General features: G+C 40.6%; 1 protein-coding gene across 11 annotated transcripts in view; it reads left to right on the top strand.

Moving 5' to 3' along the window:
* The window catches only part of RIPOR1 (RHO family interacting cell polarization regulator 1), a 2,621,322-nt gene that overhangs the window by 1,409,887 nt on the left and 1,189,233 nt on the right, over positions 1–22,202 (top strand). For all 11 annotated transcript variants that reach the window (XM_044058659.1, XM_044058658.1, XM_044058663.1 and 8 more), the window contains one exon: positions 3,120–3,143. In XM_044058659.1, the coding sequence (XP_043914594.1) occupies positions 3,120–3,143 (24 nt within the window). The remainder of the gene's footprint in view (positions 1–3,119; positions 3,144–22,202) is intronic.

The following is a 22,202-nucleotide window of genomic DNA, read 5'->3' as shown; positions in this document are numbered from 1 at the left end:
TAGTAGGGTTCCAAAGAACCCCAAACCAATGCCTTAATACTGTATCAAACAAAAATCTATTGTTGCTAAAATAATTTGACTTGATGGTTAATGGACACTCCTGGAAATAGTTGTTTATTTTTTGTGTGTGAGGTTTGGTTGACATTTTTTCATTTATTATGTTAACAAATCTCTGACTGTAAATATTGTGATTATTTTACAAATTGAAAAATCATTAAAACTTAAAAATCTGTTGTTGCTCAGTAAAAATAAATGGAAATTTTAAAAATGAAAGGTAAGCAAAAAAAATACATTCACAATAAATCAACAGACTAAAAATTGTTTTTTTTTTATTTCTTAAGTGTTTTCTTAAGTGTTGAGAAGAAATTTCTGAAAAACTAATAAAAACTTAAAACTTCAGTTGTGTAATTCATTTGTCTGATTAAACTGGTTCCTTCCTGTGTGGGGCATCCTGGTCTGCCCTCATACAGTGGATATAAAAAGTTTACACACCCCTGTTAAAATGCCAGGTTTTTGTGATATAAAAAAATGAGACCATGATACATTATTTCAAAACTTTTCCCACATTTAATGTGGCCTATACCCTGTACAATTCAATTGAAAAAACAAGTTTGTTAGGGGAAAAATATAAAAAATAAAAAACGTACAATATGCTGATTGCATAAGTGTGCACACCCTTAAACTAATACTTTGTTGTGTGTGCACACCTTTAAACTAATACTCTGTGGAAGCACCTTTTGATTTAATTACAGCATTCAGTCTTCTTAGGTAGGAGTCTGTCAGCATGGCATATCTTGACTTGACAATATTTTCTCACTGTTCCTTGCAAAAGTACTCCAAATCTGTCAGATTGCGAGGGCATCTCTTGTGCACAGCCCTCTTCAGGTCACCCCACAGATTTTCTGTTGGATTTAGATCTAGGGTTTGGCTGGGCCATTCCAAAACTTTAATTTTAATTCTTTTGTTGATTTAGATGTATGCTTGGGGTCATTGTCATGTTGAAAGGTGAAATTCCTCTTCAGCTTTTGAGCAGATGCCTGAAGGTTTTGGGCCAAAAGTGAGTGGTATTTGGAACTGTTCATAATTCCCTCCACCTTGACTAAAACCACAGTTCCAGCTGAAGAAAAGAAACCCCAAAGCATGATACTGCCACTGCCATGTTTCACCGTGGAGATGGTGTTCTTTTGGTGATGCAAAGTGTTGTTTTTGCGCCAAACGTACCTTTTGGAATTGTGGCCAAAAAGTTCAACCTTGGTCTCATCAGACCATAACACATTTTCCCAATAGGAGACTTGATGTATTGTTTTGCAAATTTTAGCTAGGGCCTAAATGTTTTTCTGTGTAAGAAAAGACTTCCGTATTGCAACCCTACCCCATAACCCAGACATATGGAGAATACAGGAGATTGTTGTCATATGTAGTACACAACCAGTACTTGCCAGAGATACCTGAAGCTCCTTCAGTGTTGCTGTAGGTCTCTTAGCAGCCTCCCTGACCAGTTTTCATCTTGTCTTTTCATCAGTTTTAAAGGAACGTCCAGTTAATTGCAACATCACTGTTGTCCCATGTTTTCTCCACTTTCTGATGACTGTCTTCGCTGTTTTCCATGGTATATCCAATGTTGTGGACATTTTTTGTGCCCTTCTCCCAACTGATACCTTTCAATGAGATCCCTTTGATGCTTTGTAAACTGTCTGCGAACCATGGCTTTTGCTGTAGCAGGCAACTGAGTAAATGTCAGGAAAATCCTACTAGGACAGCTGAACTTTATTTGGAGTTAATCAGAGTCTCTTTAATTGATGGCAGGTGTGTACCCAAGAAGACTGAATGCTGTAATTAAAGCAAAAGGTGCTTCAACAAAGTATTAGTTTAAGGGTGTGTACACACAACAATACACTTATGCAACCAGCATATTGTGCGTTTTTTTATTTTTTGTATTTTTCCCCTAACATATTTGTTTTTCAATTGAATTGTACAGGTTATACGTCACATTAAAGGTGAGAAAAGTTTTGAAATGATTTATTGTTGTCTCATTTTTTTATATCACGCAAACATGGCATTTTAACAGGGGTGTGTATGCTTTTTATATCCACTGTACTTCTCAACTTCTAACAGCAAGAAATCTGGACAAAGCCATAAATAATGGAGGGACAAAAAGACTTTCTAAATATTGCTCTTATAAACTTAGAAAATTGATAGACTAACAGGTTTTGCATTAGCATGAAATTTGTGAAGGGTATGATATCTGAAACTCTAATATCTGTCATTATTTTTCTGACTTCAACCCTCAATTTTTCCCACTGATTTGACAGAAAAACACAATTTTATGAGAAACCGACAAAAAAATGTGAGGCAAAAAATCCGGACATTCTGCAAAAATCTGTACAGTTGAGAGGTATGCCTGCCCTCCTAAGCGAGTGACACAACTGCTAGTCAGAGGGGATGCAGTGTCATGTAAATACCAAAACTGAGAGGGTAAGCTTTATTAAATAATTAATCAGTGGGATGACATAAAAGTTGACCTCTCATCAAGTAGGGTATCTTCAAAATCTCTTGGTAGCATACATCTGCAGCCTTTAGTGGGAAAGGTAGAGGCAAATCTTCATGAAGTGAAAGTAGACTTATGAGGTTCACCTGCGACAAGTGTGCATTAGAAGATCTGAATGACTATGTACTACAGTCAAAAGCAGCCTCAACAATTCAAAGCAGAATAGAATGTGCCCTACTGTCAGTGTCTGCCCTAATAGTTTATGATGCGATTTAGTTTCTTGTGTTAAAAGGAAGCATAATGCTGATAGCTGTCATTCAGAATTGAGCAAATCTTCACTCATGTTATAGGTACCCATAAAGTTGAAACCAAAATCTGGGGGAAATTCAAAGTTAATAGTTTTGTCTGCAGTTTTGCTGTTTTTCAGATACTGGAGAATGTTTTCTGTCCGGATTTATCTATTTCTTAACATTCTTAACCTAAGATCATAAAGTTAGCAAAGCTCAGTGATACCCTGGGACAAGGTATTCATTTGCCATCTTTGTAGATACATTTCAACAATTACAAATGTATTTGAATTTAAAATATTAATTTAATACAGTTGACACTTACATGTTTTTTTTTTCCCTAGGGATTTCTTTATGACCTTGACAAGGTAAGACGATTTCAGTATTTTATATAGATTTTGTGCATGTCTGCAAGGCACTCTAGTTCTACTGTTTTTGAGAAATACAGCTTTGTAGCATTTGTAAAGGAATTACATTTCACTGTGGAAGTACAGCCCAGTCAATTTTTAGTGGAGTCCTGCAATGATTTTTTTCTGCCTTTTTTAAAATACATTTGAGGACAGATGCCACATTTCTAATGTAAAACTCTGTGTAGCCATACTTTCTGAGGTCAATTTTTATTCTGAACTCAACTGTTGGGTTTGGATCTGATCCTCTGATCTGAGTTGGATGTTACTTTAGCTGTGGCCACTAAAAAGCTCTCAAGCTCCTCACTTACCCATAATGAACCAACCCCTAACATACCCAAAACTCATTTGCCACTTTCGTGATTAGACGTAGTCGCCTTCAGCTCTCGAGCAATTGGATAAAATATATTTTTTTTAATTTTATGTTTGTAATAGTTTATCCTGTTGTTTTCTATAAATCCTCCCCATCCATCACTTCCTGTCATTCTTCCAAAAGTCTGATTGAAACTGATGTGGACAGAATGATGAGGAGATTTCTGTCTGTACAGCTACAGATGAGAGCTCTTCCAGCTCTTACCCCTTTGGGTCAGGAAGCCCTAATTCACACTACTCCACCTCTCTCGGCTTCCTCTCTGATCCATCCATCTGTTTCAGAGTCCCTGGATTCGAATATGCCAGGACTGTCTGGTATCGAATCAGAAGATATTTGTATCTTCTGCTCCAAGGAAGTCTCTGAGCTCCAGCTCTGATGGTTTCAGAGCCAGATGACTCTGAGCTGTAGCTTCCTTGTTGGATCAGAGGTGTTAGAGTCGACTTCGAAGTTGTTGGAGCCATCTATGCTTCTTGTTGCCTCAGCTCTGAATAGCTCTGCTCTAACCTCCGCCTCAGGTGGATTGCCTTAGGGGCAGACTGAGCCGATGTTGCGACTGCATGGCTTTTTGGATCCATCAGCTGCTTTCTCCCTGGGGCATTCTGCCTTTGACATGGTAGAAGATACTTTTGTCTGCTTTGGCAAGAAAGGCAGTCGCTCCTCTGGATCCCAGATGTCTCTGCACCTTAAGACACATCATTCTGTGCCCCAGGGGCAGCTAGCTCAAAGTCTCCAGGCTACCCATCAGGGTGTTACAATATCTTCCAACACTTCACCAGAGCATCTACTGAGGAAGTCCCTAGGAAGAGGAAACGCAAGAGGATGCACTTGAACTCCCCTCAGGAGTCTGTCACTGAAGATGCTGATTTTGATGAAGGGGAAGGGTCCCAAAGATCACTATTCAAGACGTCTCATTAAGAGACATTGTTGAGATCCTTAAGCAGATGGTTGGTTGGTTGATCCTTCGATAACCCTTCTCCAGAGAAATCTGTATTCCTGGAGGCCTTTAGAGCTGGCCCGTCTACCTCCTGGTTTACTCTGCCTGCTGATGAGCTCATTGACTTGATCTCTAGGCAGGTGTGGAAGGAGCCTGACTCAGTTGAGCCAATCCCCAAAAGACCAGATCGGATTCTAGTTCCACCTGTAGGTAGGGAATTCGGGTGCAAAGTGCCCATAGATTCTGTGGTCATGGTGGCAGCCACCAAGAAGGAACTTGCTGAACAAAGATGTTCATCGTGTTTCACTATTGCAGTCATTACACTTGGGTTATCATGCTGGCAGGCTACCCGCAGTCGGCCAGAATTCCAAAGTCTAGGTCCGGCATCGGTTGCTCTCGCCTCTTCCCTGACGTCAGTACGCCAGGGGTATAAAAGATGCAGCCACGCCATTTTCTTCAGTCTTTCTTGCTGCGCGGTGCCCGAAGCAAAAGCAGTTCGCAAGTGCCGGTCAGCCGACTTCTGAGATTTTCGAAATTGAATTTCAGAACCGAAGTCTTCAATAAAGCTAAGTACCCCATTGGGGAAACTTTTTCTTGCTCCAGACTGATGTCAGTAAAAGTTAACAGTTGTATTTCTTGTGGGAAGCAAATACCTCATAAGGATTTTCACTCTTACTGTATTCCTTGCCTAGGCCCTGACCACGATGTTGCTAGTTGTCGGTTTTGTGCTAGATTCAACCAATGCACTATTAAGCGTCGGTTTGATTTTGCTTTAAATTACTTTGGCCGAAGATTTAACTACATAATGTTGTCGGAACAACCGACGACCGGAATTCATAAAAAATGCAAAGAGAAAGAAAAGGACAGGCATCCAAGGTCCAAAACTGACGACAAAGCCTCTTCTAGGCCAGTTGCCGGTTCTAAGTGAGGTGCTTTTGCAGCCCCTGACACCCGCTACCTCAGAGCCACAGGCCGCATCCGACTCCCACATGGAGACACCTAGGCCTTTGGAAACTCAAGATATTGGGCCTGCGAAAACTATTCACTCAGATGGGTCCGGAGCCGCTGAGCAGGCATCAGCTTCTGAGGGTGTTTTCAGACCTTCACAGCTTACTATCAAGTCCACTACAGCAGCCAAGGCAAAGTCAAAAACACCATTAAAGACAAGGAAACAAGTACAGCATTCTCCTGGACAGTCATCCATGCCAAAGAAACAGATGCTTAAAATGGCCGAGGACCTAATTACTTTGATCAGGGGTTCCCATCCCACCCACCCACCCCACCCCCCCGATAAAAGGCCTAGGCAAGACGCTGACTGTGACTCCTCTGACCAGGTTTCTATTTCCTCTGATTCCTCTTCAGATCAGGGATATTCTCTCCTTCCCTATGAGGACTCTGATGCAGAAGAATCTATACCTTCAGACTCTCCGCCTGAGGATTACTCTTTTGGGGAAACCTTGCACACCATGAGGGAGCATTTCCATTGGGAGAGCCAGGATTATTCAGAATCCAAGAAAAGGCTCAGAGACTTTCTTTTATTGCCTCGGCACAGGCCCCTGGCTATCCCCCCTGTGCTTGATATTGTTGATGATGATGTTCATCGTGCATACAGCTGCAGTCATTACAGATGGGTTATCCTGCTGTCAGGCGGGTCCTCGGTCGGCCGAATTCCAAAGTCTAGGTCCGGCGTCGGTTGTCGTCGCTTCTTCCCTGACGTCAGTGTGGCAGGGGTATAAAAGAGGCAGTCAGCGCCATCTTCTCCAGTCTTTCTTGCCGCGCGGTGCCCGAAGCAGAAGCAGTTCGCAAGTGCCGGTCGGCCAGCTCCTGAGATTTACGAAAATATTTCAGCCGAAGTCTTCTTGAAAGCTAAGTACCCTGTTGGGGAAACTTTTCTTGCCTCGGACCAATGTCAGGCAAAGTTAATAATTGCATTTCATGTGGGAAGCAAATACCGCATAAGGATTTTCATTCCCTCTGCATTCCTTGCTTAGGCCCAGACCATGACGTCTCGGCCTGTCGTTTTTGTGCTACATTCAACAGACGCACTCTTAAGCGTCGAGGGAGTTCGCCCAACACTATTTTGGCAAAAAGTTTAATTACATTATGTTGTCGGATGCTCCGACTCCAGTTTTGATTAAAAGACGCAAAGATAAGGACTGACATACGAGGTCCGCGACTTCTACCGACACCACGCTAAAGCCGACTACAGGTGCTCCGGTTCTCAGCGAGGCGCCTACGCAGCCCCTGACTACCAGTGACACTTAATTGGCGGTGTCTTCTGTGCCTGAGGTCGCAGGCTCTTCGGCCCACACCCCGACTACAGATACCGAAGCCACTCTTGGCGGGGAAACTCAGAGTTTAGACAGGCCTGCCACCTCTCAAGGTGTCTTCAGACCTTCTTCTTTTTCCATCAAGGCTTTCACTAAGTCTAAAGCAGCCATGCATACTAAAAGACAAGCTCCACGGGGCCCCTCTCAAGGCCCCATGCCTAAAAAGCAGATGCTCAAAATGGCTGAGGATTTGATTACTCTCATCAGGGGTTCTCACCCCCCCCCCCTGGACAAAAGGTCCAGAGTGGAGGAAGAATCCCCTTCCTCGGACCAGGCCTCCATTATTTCAGAACATTCTGAAGACCAGAACATTCATACTCCCCTTTTGAAGATTCTGATGCAGAGGAGTCCATTCCCTCTGTCTCCCCCCCCTGAGGATTACTCTTTTGGGGAAACCTTACATACCTTGAGGGAAGACTTCCACTGGGAAGGCCAAGAGTACTCAGACTCTAAGAAAAGGCTTAGGGATTTCCTCTTACTCCCTCAGCACAGGCCCCTGGCTATACCTCCTGTCTTAGACATACTAGATGATGTGTATTCGGAGGCCTGCCTCAACCCAGATTCTTTATCTCCAGCTCCAGTCAAGCCTGACAGGTATTACCGGGTTCCTGATTCACACCAATTCCTATACAAAAGCCATGCGGCTGACCCAGAAACTATTTCACAGGGTCCCAAGGGAATTAAGGCCTCCACTGCTAAAAATCCATTACCTTCAGAGAGAGATTCCAGAGCTTTAGAAAGGTGGGGGAAAAAGGTATACACCTCGGCCACCTTAACCATGAGGGCATTAAACTGTCAGTTCCATATGTTAAAGTACCAACAGTTTCTGTTATCACAGTTGAAAAGCAAAATGTCACAACCTGAACAACCAGACTTGAAGGAGTTGCAGGATTTGTTACATAGTGCAGAGCAAGTGGGTAAACATACCTTGCAATGTGGTTTTGATGCTTTAGAGGCCTCATGTAGAGCTGCTGTTACAGGATCAGTCATACGTAGACATGCTTGGCTCAAAGAGCAAACCTTACCAGATCATTTCAAAGCTAAATTACTAGATGCACCTCTTCAAAAAGATGTATTGTTTGGTGTTAAAGCTGAGGAGGTTTTAAAGAAAATGGAGGAAAAGGTAAAATCAATGCAAACAGTGAAAGATTTCCTACACGTACAACCTCCACGTTTCAGTAGAAATTGGCCTTCAAAAAATTGCTCCTTTCCAGCCACGGACAGATCCCAAAGAGGTAGATACAGGCGCCCGAGGGGTAGAGGGCAAAATTAAGGATCGTTTAGAGGCAGATAATGGCAAGCACCTACACAAAGAGGTGGTGAGGATAGTTCACAGCCATTCAGAAAGCAGAACCAATGACTTTCCCCTTTGCATGCCAAGCAAGGCTCAAATGGCAGCACCTTTAGGTGGAAAACTGGCATTATTTTCGAAAAATTGACATATTGTCAAAAAAGACAAATGGATCCTGCACATTATAGACAGAGGCTACAGATTCCACTTTCACACCCTTCCAAAAATGAGAGGCATGCCAAACCTGCCACACAATCAAAGGGCAGAGGTACAAAAACAAATTTCAAATCTCATGGACATGAAAGCTATTCAAGCGGTACCTGCACAAGAACAGGGTCAAGGTTTTTATTCCAGACTATTCCTGGTACCAAGGAAGGGCAAAGATTGGAGACCTATTTTGGACCTATCCATCCTAAACACATTTTTACTCGTGCCAAAATTCAAGATGCTCACATTACAGCAGCTTTTTCCCATGCTAGGCAAGGAGTCTTGGCTGGTAACATTGGACCTCAAGGAGGCATACCTGCATGTCCCAATCAGACAAGATTGCAGAAGATACCTCAGATTTCTTGCAGGTTCAACCCATTATCAATTCTCTGCTTGGCTTATCTACTGCGCCCAGAGTGTTCACGAAATGCCTGGCATCAGTAATTGCCTACTGCAGACTTCAAGGGATACAAATATACCCATATTTGGATGACTGCCTGATCCAAGCGGACAGCAAGGACATACTACTGCAACACCTGGCATTTGTAATAAAACTGTTGAACTTCCTGGGATACACAGTCAACAAAAAGAAATCAAAACTAATACCCTCTCAACAAATAATTTTCCTGGGTGCCAGCTTGAATACAACCACCCAGATGGCCTACCTCACGCCAGACAAACAAGGGCAACTGTCTCAATACTTCAGCAAAATGGCAACTTTCACCAGGCTGACTGCAAGGAAAGTCCTACAGGCTCTGGGATTCATGGCATCTTGCATCCTACTAATCCCATGTGCAAAGCTGCATATGAGGAAACTTCAATGGTACCTAAAAAATTTATGGTCTCAACACAGCCACAGCTTGGAAACAATTATACCACTCATTCCATGCCTTCAAAAGGAATTTCTGTGGTGGGCTCAAGCATGCCAAAGAAACACAGGTCTCCCTTTCTGTGTACCTCAAGCAACTCAAATCATCACAACAGACACCTCAGACTACACCTGGGGAGCACACACGACAGATCAGTGCATTCAGGGAAAATGGTCCCAAAAAGAGAAGCACCTACACATCAACCAAAAGGAAATGCTAGGCGTGCAAAATGCTATTATGACCTTCAAGGACCTACTGCATCCAGGCCAGCTATTGATAAGGACAGACAACACCACAGTGATGTGGTACATAAACAAACAGGGGGGAACTCATTCATACCCCTTGTGCAGGCAAGCCATGACCCTATGGAACACAGCACTGGAATTGCAAATTCAACTACAGGCACAATTCTTGCCAGGGAAGGAAAACACACTGGCAGACAACCTAAGCAGAAATATGACAGATCCACACGAATGGAATTTGCATCCTCAAGTTTTCACAAAGATAACTCAGGCATGGGGACAGCCAGACATAGATCTCTTTGCTACCCACAGAAATTACCAGTTGAAAACATTTTGTTCGAGGACCTATCATCCACAGGCCTGGAAAATGGACGCACTTTCTTTCAATTGGACAACGTTGACAGTCTATGCCTTCCCGCCTCTTCCTCTGCTGCCCAAAGTTCTATTAAAAGCCAGAGCAGAGAGGCCGAAAATGATTCTCATTGCTCCAGACTGGCCAAGACAACACTGGTATCCGCTCCTGAAGAGCCTGACACATTCCCCACCATGGATCCTACCTCTAGTCCCTCTTCTGTTGTCCCAGCACAACTACAAAACCCTTCACAGCCAGCTCAAAACCCTAAATCTAGCTGCATGGAGAATTCCTTGATTTCCCAACAGACCCTCCTCTCCAAGGAGGTGCAGGATGTCATCTTGGAGGCCAGAAGACCTTCTACTAGAAAAGCCTACTCCGCCAAATGGAAACGATTTTGTGCCTGGAATCAAGAAAAGGGCCAGAATCCTTGGGTAATAAATTTACCTCAAATTTTACAGTACCTAGCTGAGATGTTAAACAGTGGACTTTCCTTCTCCTCCATCAAAATCCACGCTTCAGCCATTTCTGCACAATACAACACAGATCCTCCTTTATTCTCTCATCCTCTCTTAAGGCAGTTCCACAGAGGGGCAAAGAATATAAAACCCCCAAGGAAACCACCAGTCCCTGCTTGGGACCTCAACTTCGTATTGGAAAAGCTGACCCTTCCTCCCTTCGAGCCAGCTTCTTCAACAGAACTACAATACTTGTCATGGAAAACAGCCTTCCTTCTGGCTATCACCTCAGCACGCAGGGTTTCGGAGCTACAGGCCCTCATGGCTGTGAAACCTTTCATCATTTTCCATCAGGACAGAGTTTCCTTACGAACCAGCCCTACCTTTATGCCAAAGGTAGTATCCAGTGTAGCTTTGAATCAGACTATCCACTTGCCTACCTTTTATCCTAATCCACAAAACAAAGGGGAAAGACTTCTACATTCCTTGGACATTCAGAGACAACTTCGTTATTATTTGGACAGGACAAAGCCATTCAGGAAATCCGAGCAACTCTTTGTGTCCTATGCTACAGGTGCTCAAGAAAAGGCTATTTCCAAACAGACAATCTCAAAATGGATAGCCCACTGCATACGCTTTTGTTACTCATTTCATGGAAAAACTGTGCCTACATGCATCAGATCCCACTCCACCAGGGCCACAGCTACCTCTGCAGCTTTCCTCAGGGGGGTCCCTACCAAGGACATTTTGGAAGCAGCCACTTGGAGTTCAGTGCACACTTTCTCCAAGCACTATCACCTTCCACTATACTCTAAATCTAGAGCGGGTTTTGCCACAGTAGTCTTGCAGGGCATACTCGCTCCTCCTAGTTCCACTTAGTGCATGTCACCCCTACTTAGCTTTGGGATTCTTCCCATCTGTAATGACTGCAGCTGTATGCACGATGAACATAGTACAGTTGTGTACTTACCATAAATGTAGATGTTCGAGTGCTCATACAGCTGCAGTCCAGGTTACCCCCCCCTCCGTCCCCTCTTAGGACAGACCTTATGACAAACACCTTCTCATACAACCTATTTGGGGTATTCTTTTATGGTGTATTTGCTTGCAACTATTGTTTTTTGATTATTCTATATTGCATGATTACATAAATTTATGTTTTGCCTTCCTTCTGGGGGCACCTGACATCTGGGGCAAGAAAAACTGAAGAAGATGGCATCGGCTGCCTCTTTTATACCCCTGCCGCACTGACGTCAGGGAAGAAGCGACAACAACCAACGCCAGACCTAGACTTTGGAATTCGGCCGACCGAGGACCCGCCTGATGGCAGGATAACCCATCTGTAATGACTGCAGCTGTATGAGCACTCGAACATCTACATTTATGGTAGGTACAAAACTGTACTTTTTCTCTGAATCCAGTTTGTCTCCTGATTCTTTACCCCCTGCACCAGTCAGGCCAGACAGGTACTACAGGGTCCCAGACTCTCATAAATTTCTTGATAGAAACCCTGCTGCTGACACGGAAACAATTTCTCAGGGTCCCAAAGGGGTTAAGGATTCCACTGCAAAAAACCCTGTCCCCTCTGATAGGGATTCCAGAGCACTGGATAGATGGGGGAAAAAAGTTTACACTTCTGCTACTTTAGCTGTAAGGGCTGTAAACTGCCAGTTTCACATGCTTAAATATCAACAATACCTAATGTCTCTGTTAAAACAGAAAATGCTTGCAAACTCAGAATGTCCTGACAATAAGGAATTGCAGGATTTATTACATGCAGCTGATCAAGTGGGAAAGTATACTGTGCAATGTGTTTTTGATTCATTAGAGGCTTCTTGCAGTTACAGGCTCTGTCATTCGAAGGCATGCTTGGTTAAAAGAACAAAGTTTACCTGATCATGTTACAGTAAAATTATTGGATGGTCCACTACAGCATGTTACTTTGTTTGGTGTTAAGGCAGAAGAGGTGTTAAAGAAAATGGAGGATAAAGCAAAGTCAATGCAGACAGTAAAGGATTTCTTACAGGTTCAGCCACCTAGATTTAGCAGAAACTGGCCTTCTAAAAATTGGTCCTTTACAGTGTCAGACAGGCCACAAAGAGGCAGATACAGATGCCCAAGAGGCAGATCTCAGCCCCAAGGCTCATACAGACCTAAACAATGGGGAGCTTCTGCCCCCAAAGGAGCAACAGACACCAGACCTAGACTTTGGAATTCTGGCCGACTGCGGGTAGCCTGCCAGCAGGATAACTCAAGTGTAATGACTGCAACAGTGAATACACTCTAACATCTACATTTATGTTAGGTACACAACTGTACTTTCCTCTGTCCATCCCCCTAACAGGGAGTCTGAGGCATTGGGTAGATTTGGGAAGCATGTGTATGCTTCACTGACCTTTCCTTCAGGTCACTGAACTGTCTGGCACACTTTACAAGATTACCAAGGGATTTGATAAAGGAATTATCAAACTCCCTTTTTGGGAACACTACTGCCATGACTCAGACTTCTGTGGCCTCATAGTTGGCTAACCTGCAATATATTTCTAATTCATCATGAGGCTTATGTCGCCCTTTCGTTAATGCAGCCTTTGACAGCAGCTCTTTGTTTGGTGCTAAAATTAAAGACACTCTCTCCAGGTGTGAGAAAGATGGAAAGACCCTCTCTGCAGTGGGTGTACGTTTTTCAACTTCTCAAAGATCCTTTTCTAGGAGTCAATGAGGTGGTTGAAAAATATGGTTCAGAAAGTCCCAGGGTATCTTTTCCAAGATCCACATGGAGATGGTTCCCCTAGGGGCACAGAGGGGTGGGAGTCAAATGGATGATGATGTCGATGGGGCAGAGGAGGCCCACAGAACCAGGGGTCCAGAGATTCCTTTTCCAATAGACCCTGCCTGCTCTCCTGAAAGGAGACCTGATTGTTTCTCTGTGGAGGCAATCGGGTCAATTATCCCTGCACTAGAGAGCCTGGCTGGACATCATAAGAGATATGTAGGTACAGAAGATCATATACAGAAGTTGTATTATTCCTTTTTCCCTTCCACTTCCTTTTGTATCAAACTTTCCCAATGTTCCACCCAGTCAGCGGAAAACAGCAACAATAGAAATATGAAAGCTGCTAGAAAAAGTCATCCAAGAGGTCCCACCAGACCAGATGGAAATCATAACTTATCTAAGATTCTTTTTAGTGTCAAAGAAAACAGGGGATGAAGACCAATTTTGGATCTTGGCGACTTAAACAAATCAGTTCAACACACAGTTTCAGATCATCACGTTTCAGTCCATTCTGCCCCTTTTAGGCAAAGACAACTGGATGTGCTTGACAGACCTTCAGGGTGCATACTAGCCCATAAAATTGAACAGACAACCCAGAAGGTATTTATGCTTCCAGCTGTGAGCCAGTCACTACCAGTTCAGAGCACTGCCTTTTGGCATCACCACAATCCCCAGGTTATTCACCAAATGCATGGCAATGGTAGCAGCTCACTTGAGACTGCAGGGAGTATTTCCATTTACTAATAAGTGAGAGATCAGGGACTCCAGACTTGCTCCCATCTGGGGATAACCATAAATTACAAGTCTCATTTACAACCATCTCTAACATTGGAATTCATAGTGTTTTTTAAAACAGTATCAGTGACAGTTTCTCTTCCTTTCTAAGGACTGCAGACTATCAAATTCCAGGTCAAGAAAATAATTCACAGTACAAAAATTTCAGCCCGGTTGATTCTTCAAGCTTTTGGTCAGTGTCAGCAGCCATAATTTTAGTTCCTGTAGAAAAATTTCATATGAGAATTCAGTGGATGCTAGTAACACAGTGGTCGATTCTTTATCAACACATGGCCCAAATAAGAATCATTCAGCATGTATGGGACATTAGATCAGATCAGGTTCTACAAGGCCATTCTTTTATTCTTCCTCAGCTCAAGGATATATATATATATATATATATATATATATATATATATATATATATATATATATATATATATATATAACCTGTACAATTGAAAAACAAACAAATCTGTTAGGGGAAAAAAATATAAAAAATAAATTGAAGCACCTTTTGATTTAATCATAGCATTCAGCCTTCTTGGGTAGGAGTCTATCAGCATGGCACATCTTGACTTAACGATATTTGTCCACTCTTCCTTGCAAAAGCACTCCAAAATCTGTCAGATTGCGAGGGCATCTCTTGTGCACAGCCCTCTTCAGGTCACCACACAGATTTTCAATTGGATTTAGGTCTGGGCTCTGGCTGGGCCATTCCAAAACTTTAATTTTCTTCTGTTGAAGGCATTCTTTTGTTGATTTGGATATGTACTTGAGGTCATTGTCATGCTGAAAGGTGAAATTCCTCTTCATCTTCAGCTTTTAGCAGACACCTTAAGATTTTGGGCCAAAAGTGACTGGTATTTGGAACTGTTCATAATTCCCTCCACCTTGACTAAAGCCCCTATTCCAGATGAAGAAAAGCAACTCCAAAGCAGGATACTGCCACCACCATGCTTCATCGTGGAGATGGTGTTCTTTTGGTGATGCAAAGTGTTGTTTTTGTGCCAAATGTACCTTTTGGAATTGTGGCCAAAAAGTTTAACCTTGGTCTCATCAGACCATAACACATTTTCCCACATGGTTTGGGGAGACTGGATGTATTGTTTTACAAATTTTAGTCGGGTTTGGATGTTTTTGTGTGCAAGAAAAGGCTTCCATCTTGCAACCCTACCCCATAGTCCAGACATAAGGAGAATATGGGAGATTGTTGTTGGATTTAGTACACAACCAGTACTTGCCAGAAATTCCTGTAGCTCCTTCTTTGCTGTAGGTTGTTTGGCAGCCTCCCTGACCAGTTTTGGTAGTGTTTTTCCATCAATTTTGGAGGGAAGTCTAGTTCTTTGCAGCGTCACTATTGTCCCATATTTTCTCCACATTTTGATGACTGTCATCACTGTGTTCCATGGTATATCCAATGCTTTGGAAAGCTTTTGTACCCTTCTCCTGACTGATGCCTTTTAACAATGAGATCCCTTTGATGATTTGTAAGCTCTCTGCGAACCATGGCTTTTGCTTTAGCAGGCAACTGAGTAAATGTCAGGAAAATCAAACTAGGACAGCTGAACTGTATTTGGGGTTAATCAGAGTCTCTTTAATTGATGGCAGGTGTATATCCAAGAAGACTGAATGCTGTAATTAAATCAGCAGGTGCTTCAACAAAGCATTAGTTTAAGAGTGTGCACACTTATGCAACCAGCTTATTGTACATTTTTTATTTTTTTATATTTTTCCCCTAACAGATTTGTTTGTTTTTCAATTGAATTGTACAGGTTGTAGGTCACATTAAAGGTGGGAAAAGTTTTGAAATGCTTTATTGTGGTCTCATTTTTTATATCACAGAAACCTGGCATTTTAACAGTGGTATATACACTTTTTATATCCACTGTATGGACTGTGTTTATATAGCATATATCACAGACATAAGTAGGTCAAAAACTAAAAAAGATAGCTGGGTGCACAAGACCCAGGATAAAAAAAGTCACCAGTCCTGGTAGGCGCATTGGTGCCAGGACTGGAAAAGATGACTGTGTAGAATCCTCAAAATATTGAAACATTCCTACAATGGGCCAAGGCCAGGCCCAGGGGGAGGATGGCCCCCCTGTTGTAGAAGGAAGTAGCAGTCCACAAAAATCACAAAAACTGATAAGCCAAAGAATAGCAATAAAGACGATAAAGTGGACTGTTGAGGATAAGAAAGAAATAACGTATTTGTTACTGTTATGCAAAAAGCCCAGAATTTCCAGACACAAGATATACAAAATGATTAAGAGAGAAATTAGAGGAATGAAAAATACTTCCGCAAAAAAAATCTGCTAGAAGCCTCATATGAAAGTTTGTGTTCATTAATACAACAGATGTGTGAATAACAGTATATAGATCAAGAAACAAGCGACCTTGATCTGTTTGGAAAAAGAAGCATCCGAGGAAGTGCGAAAATATAAACAACAAAACCAAGAGATATTTGAAAAGAAATATAGGCGAAGGCATCCGAATATGGAAAATTTCACAATAAAAAAATCACAAAGATGGAACGTAGAAAAGAAGATCAGTAAAGTAGAAGTTTAAAAAATAGTTGAAGTTATGGAATACCTGCAAAGTGAAGGTTTGATGTAGAAGGTCTAACACAGGTTGCATCACAGCAGGATGGAGTGAGTCTCGAAAGCAGGGAGAAACAGGAAGATCTGGAAACATCTGAAGAAGAAATATGGATATGGGAAAGAAAGAGATTTAATATGGTGTAATATTTATGCAAAGGAGAAAGCAAAACTAACCAATACAAAAAGAGCAGCACCAAAACAATATTTGAAGAGAAATACAGACAAAGGAATCTGGATGTGGACAACTTTACAATACAAAAAATAAGATAAAGAGGAAAAGGAGATTAGTAATAGAGAAGTTAAAGAAATACAAACTGAAGTTATGGAGTACCTGCAAAGTGAAGGATTTAGTGTAGAAAATCTAATTCAGAAAACACCACAACAGGATAGAGTAATGGATATCCAAATTAAGGGGAAACCAGTGGAACAGGAAGCAGTTGGTCAGGTGCCATATGGAGATAATTTGGAGCCTTTCACAGGAAACCAGTGTAAACGTCCACTTAAAGCTAGAGAGCAAGGGAAGGAACAGGAAACTGTGGAAACTGATGCAGTCAATGTTGAGGAGTGATAGGCCAGTGAGTTCCCATATAATAGAGCAATGGATGGCACAGGATGAAATTGATGAGACTGTGTCACAGGAAGATGCAAGAGAACCTTCTGTAAAATCCCCGCAGGAACTGGAAAACAAGGGATGTGCCCTCAGTTTGGAAGAAAATGAGCTAAGAGAAGAATTGCTTGATTTAATAGGCATGGACAAATATATCAAGATCAATGAAAGAAATAGACTGCAGAAGTTTAATAAAACCCAAAAAGTCAGAAGTCTCATAAAACAAATGAACACAGTAATTAGGACTGTTCATAGCGATCCATGCGATATAACAGAAGTAAACAGGATATATTGCTGTCCAGCTAAATTAATAATTGATAAAGTTGTACCACAAGAACACAGGGTAGTGAGGGAAAGGAAGGTCAGAAATTGAATACAATCATGTAAATATTGAATAGAGAAAATTATAAAGCAATTAAGACAAGAAGTGTCAATGTTAGAAGACTATAGAAGAGGGAATAAATCAACAAAAATACTAAGAAAGATAGATGTGTTAAAAGCAATGCGCAATATTAGAACAGGCCAGGATCCATCATGCACTATTGTAAATAACAAACTAAAAATTTCAGCACAGGCAGAAAAACTTAGAACATACGAAGATAAATATAAAGGAAAAGTGCAAACTAAGCAATTTTTTGATGACCCAAAAAGGTTTTATAGAGAACTGGGAAATAAGGTAAAAGGAATTGAAAGACCGCCAAACATTTTAGAGAACTATCTAAGAAGATCCTGTCGAATATAATAAATGTAGAGAAAAAGTAAAAGAAAGAATAAAAAGTTTAAAGGTACAGGATTTGAAATGGGATGAAGTAACAGCTAGAGCGATTGAAACAAAGTTAAGAAAAGCCTCTAATTGAAAACCCCAGGCCCAGATGCAGTACCTAACTTCTGTTTAAAAGTATTAACATCTTTGCACGAATATTTAGTTATGAGTAAGAACTTGTTTATTTGCACACCCAGAACAGACACCAACCTGGCTAACAACAGGCAAAACAATGCTCCTATGTAACAGTGAACCTGCAAGCTATCCTAAAAATTGTAGACCAATAACTTGCCTTCCGATGACATATAAACTATACACAAGAATTGATGCCAACCGAGTTTATAGTCATTTAGAAGAAAACTCAATTATGGCAGTAGAACAAAAGAGCAATAAAAGAAAGTCATATTGAGCAAAGGATAATTTTTTGTTAAGTAAAGTCATAGTGGAGAACTGTAAAAAGGGGAATAATCTAAGTATGGCATGGATTGACTACAAAAAAAGCATTTAATTGTATCCCTCATTCATGGATAAAAGAGTTCTTAAAAATGTATAAGATGCACCCTACACTGATTGACTACATTACAATAACCATGGAACCGTGACAGACCACTTTGCAATTATGCTATGATAAAGGACAAACTGTTATCTCAGGGATAAAAATCCTATTCTGGTTGCCCTTACTCCATTAAGCTGTTTACTCAGTAGCTTAGGCCATGGCTATAATCTGGCTCCTAGAAAACAACAAAGTGTAAATACTTCTCACCTTCTCTTTGTCAATGATTTAAAACTGTATAGTGCATCAGATGAGGAACTGAAAGCACAACTGCAAGTTGTCAAAACTTTTTCAGATGGTATAAGAATGCCATTTGGTCTTGATAAATAACCAACTAAGAACAAACAAAGAACTAAGCAACTAAAATTAAAAAATGAAGAAGACAGTCCAGTTCCCCACACAAATTAACTATATTAAATGCTTTCGTCCAACAATTCCAAGGACTTCATCAGAATAAGATAAGACTCTCAAGTCGCAGTATAAATAATCACATCAAATTACAAACCACGACCCCTTAATTAACGTTCCCAAGGCAACTAAATAGAATCATTAAGTACTTCATGAAAAACATATATTTTAAAAACAAGATAGAATATGTGAATATTAATTTGACAAGCATAAAAACAACTGCATTAATTATAAAAATTCAAACATATATACATATATGTAAATATATACATAAATGTGTGTATGTGGGTATATATTTATTAAACAACTTTGTCTCACATAAAGTAAACCCTGTTCACATGCAAAACACTACTTAAGGACATTGCATCATTAAGACCAGGCATAACTGTGGCTTTAGTTTTTAGTTGCCACTTCAATTCTAAGAATTCTGAGAAATCTTCACTAGGGCCACCCCGTTGCCCCAAATTCACTCGTTCTAAAAATCTTCTTTCTAAGACTTAACTTAGTTTTTCCAATATAGAATACACTACAGAATTTACAAAAGGCCAAATAAACAACCCCTTTACTTCCACACTGGAATTTTTCTTGCAATTTGATCTTACCAACCCTTCCACAAAAAATTCCTTTCTTCCGCAGTATATGGACATTGGGAACAATTGCCACATTTGTTCATATTCCCCCTCTATAGGCTTAATGCCATCATTTTCCAATAAGTTCTTAAAACACAAATATTCTTCTACACAATAACATGCTTTCCTCTCACAGTTTCTTTATACTGCTCATCTACACAAAAAAGTCTCCAATTTTTCTTTATGATGGAACCCAGCTCAAAAAAAATTACTACTGTAAGTTAATGCCAATGCTTTCTCAAAACGTTTATGTGTAATGCCTTGAATTCCACCAGCATCATTACCAATAGTACCTCCTTTAAGTAAAGGGGTAAAATATCCTGTATTTCTTTTTCTATTAACCTCCGAAAAAATTACAGCTAGAAAATCATCAGGGTAACCCCTTACCCTAAGCATGGATCTAAGCACATCACACTCTTTACTAAATTCGATATCATCAGATGCCATCCTGGCTAAGTGCACACATTGGCCTTTAACAAGGGATATTTTCTGATGTATGGGATGCATACTCGTAAAATGCAACATAGTGTTAGAGTATGAAGGCTTTCTGTAAATGGTGGACTCCTACTTCCCCACCTCAAAATTCTTCCTAATTGTTGCATTTAAGTAGTTAACAGTATCACCTTGTACATCAAACGTAAATCTAAGAAAATTTGTGGTCTTATTAAAGTTATCAACAAATTCATTACGTTTATCAATACTGTCTTTCCATAAAGAAATCAAATCATCTAGGTACCTACCATAGAAAGCCCAACAGTCCTTGAAAACTGAGTCCAAAACATAGTTGATTTCCCAATAAGCAAGGACCACATTGGCAAACTTAGGGGCACAAGTGGCCCCCATAGCTACCCCTGTTCTTTGTCTAAATAATTGATTTTCAAACACAAAATAATTGTTTTGAAGGACCATTTCCATAAAGGACCTTAATACTGAGGCTTTTTCGCTACTAACATTTGCATAACAGCAAAGATATTCATAAAACCAATCCACTCCCACCTCATGAGGTATAACAGAATACAAGTCCTGAACATTCAGTATAACAAAGATTTAATCCTGATTAAATTCTAAAGTAGCTATTTTTGCTAAAACTTCCCACGGATATACATTGACTGTTCTTAAGTATATCTTGCATGTGGAAGTCAATGTACTTAGCTAAGTAATATGTTTTTTAAGCTTTTGCATCCACAGTCAGGCGCAATGGAGGATTAGTAACACTTTTATGAAACTTTGGGATGCCAAAAATGGTAGGGGTCTTGGGGTATGACACTTTTACAAATTTCAGTACTTCTAACAATATCTGACTATTCAACAACATGTTTTCTAAAAGATCAATATTTCTATATGCTATATGTAGCTGATTTAAAGAGACCTCCTCATAAGTATCTGAAAACATCGAAAACATCCTGTTCACATAATCATTACATTCCATTACCACTAAGCCCCCACCTTTTTCAGGCTTCATTAACCTTAGCTGCCTGTTGTTAATAATTTTCTTTAATAACACCTTCTTTTCAGCAGTCAAATTATGTTTAGTGACAAAACTTGTAGGGGAATTCAAATAATTCTGTATCGCAAATTGACACCATTTCTCAGATAATGTGACAATGGGATGAGAAGGGGGAGTAAAGGTACTAGGCCTCAACCCTCACTTTCTTACTCCACTTCTAAAGAAAAATGCACAATTCAATTTTCTCAAATACAGTTTGAATTGCATCAACAATTTATCCAACTGGGCTTTCCTAGTAGGTGCAAACGTCATACCTCTCTCAAATAGATTAGCCCAGGAAACATCAGCTTCAAAGGGAATATAACTGTAAATTTTAAAATCCTTCTGTTCATTGTGCACAATATTTACTATCTGCCCCTCCACGTATTCATCATACCCCTTGCTCTCCCCTTCCCCCTGCCCCTCCCTCTGAAATTGTGGGTAATTACCTGTTGTTCCTGATGTACATAAGGCTCCCACTTTGATTGATCCAACTGATTCTCCCTCCTTTGTTCCTATAACCTCTGAGACCTCCTCAGAGGAGGAAATTCTTCTAAAGTGAGATTACCAACAAAATAATTATCAGTATTATTATGGTACATTTCTCCCAGATAATTTTCATCAACATGATGACCGTTTGCCCTAGAGCCACCATAACTGTTATCATTACTCTTATTGCTGCTACTGCCTGGGGGGCAGGGGTTAGGAAACATTGTTTTCATATTCAACTTTGTCCCTTTTTATTTTATTTTTTTATCTCTAATAACAGCAATATCCCTCTCAAGTTTGCCTATTAAGTCATTGTTCTTAATTTTTTAATCAAACAATAAATCATTTTTAAGAGTCATGTCCATTTTATCAATTTCTGAAAGTAATGTGTCTGTTTACAATAATATTTAATTGAAAGTTCTAATAATTCGACTCCATGCTGAGGAAAAAGTCTCAATTCAATATGCAATTCCGAGCCCTTGAAGAGGGCCCTGTAGGATACTTCCACGAACAGAGCCCTTTGGGAATGATTTTCAGCTGCAAACATTCCTTTAGGTAGCTCACCTCAAGCTTCAATTTCCGATATTTCCATAGTCCGGCTGAAAAGTTTTTAAGTTGTTTGTCTAACGACCCAAATCCTGAAGCAGGAATCTCGATCTCTGTTTGCCACAAAAAAGACCTGCTTAAGCATAATCGAAAATCACAGGCACTCACTCTATCAGTTCCTCTTGATGAACCAGGAACAGAAACAGGAGTCAGTTTTCAAGCACTGTTGAGCTTTCTATGGTAGGTACCTAGATGATTTGATTTTTGTATGTAAAGACAGTATTGTTAAACTTTATGAATTTGTTGATTACCTTAATAAGACCACTAATTTTC

The sequence above is a fragment of the Protopterus annectens genome, chromosome 16.part0, assembly GCF_019279795.1.
Source record: "Protopterus annectens isolate FY-2018-M chromosome 16.part0, PAN1.0, whole genome shotgun sequence".
In the NCBI taxonomy this organism is placed as follows: Eukaryota; Metazoa; Chordata; order Ceratodontiformes; family Protopteridae; genus Protopterus; species Protopterus annectens.
The sequence above is the reverse complement of the archived record's forward strand: the minus strand, read 5'-3'. Positions and strand labels throughout refer to the sequence as shown.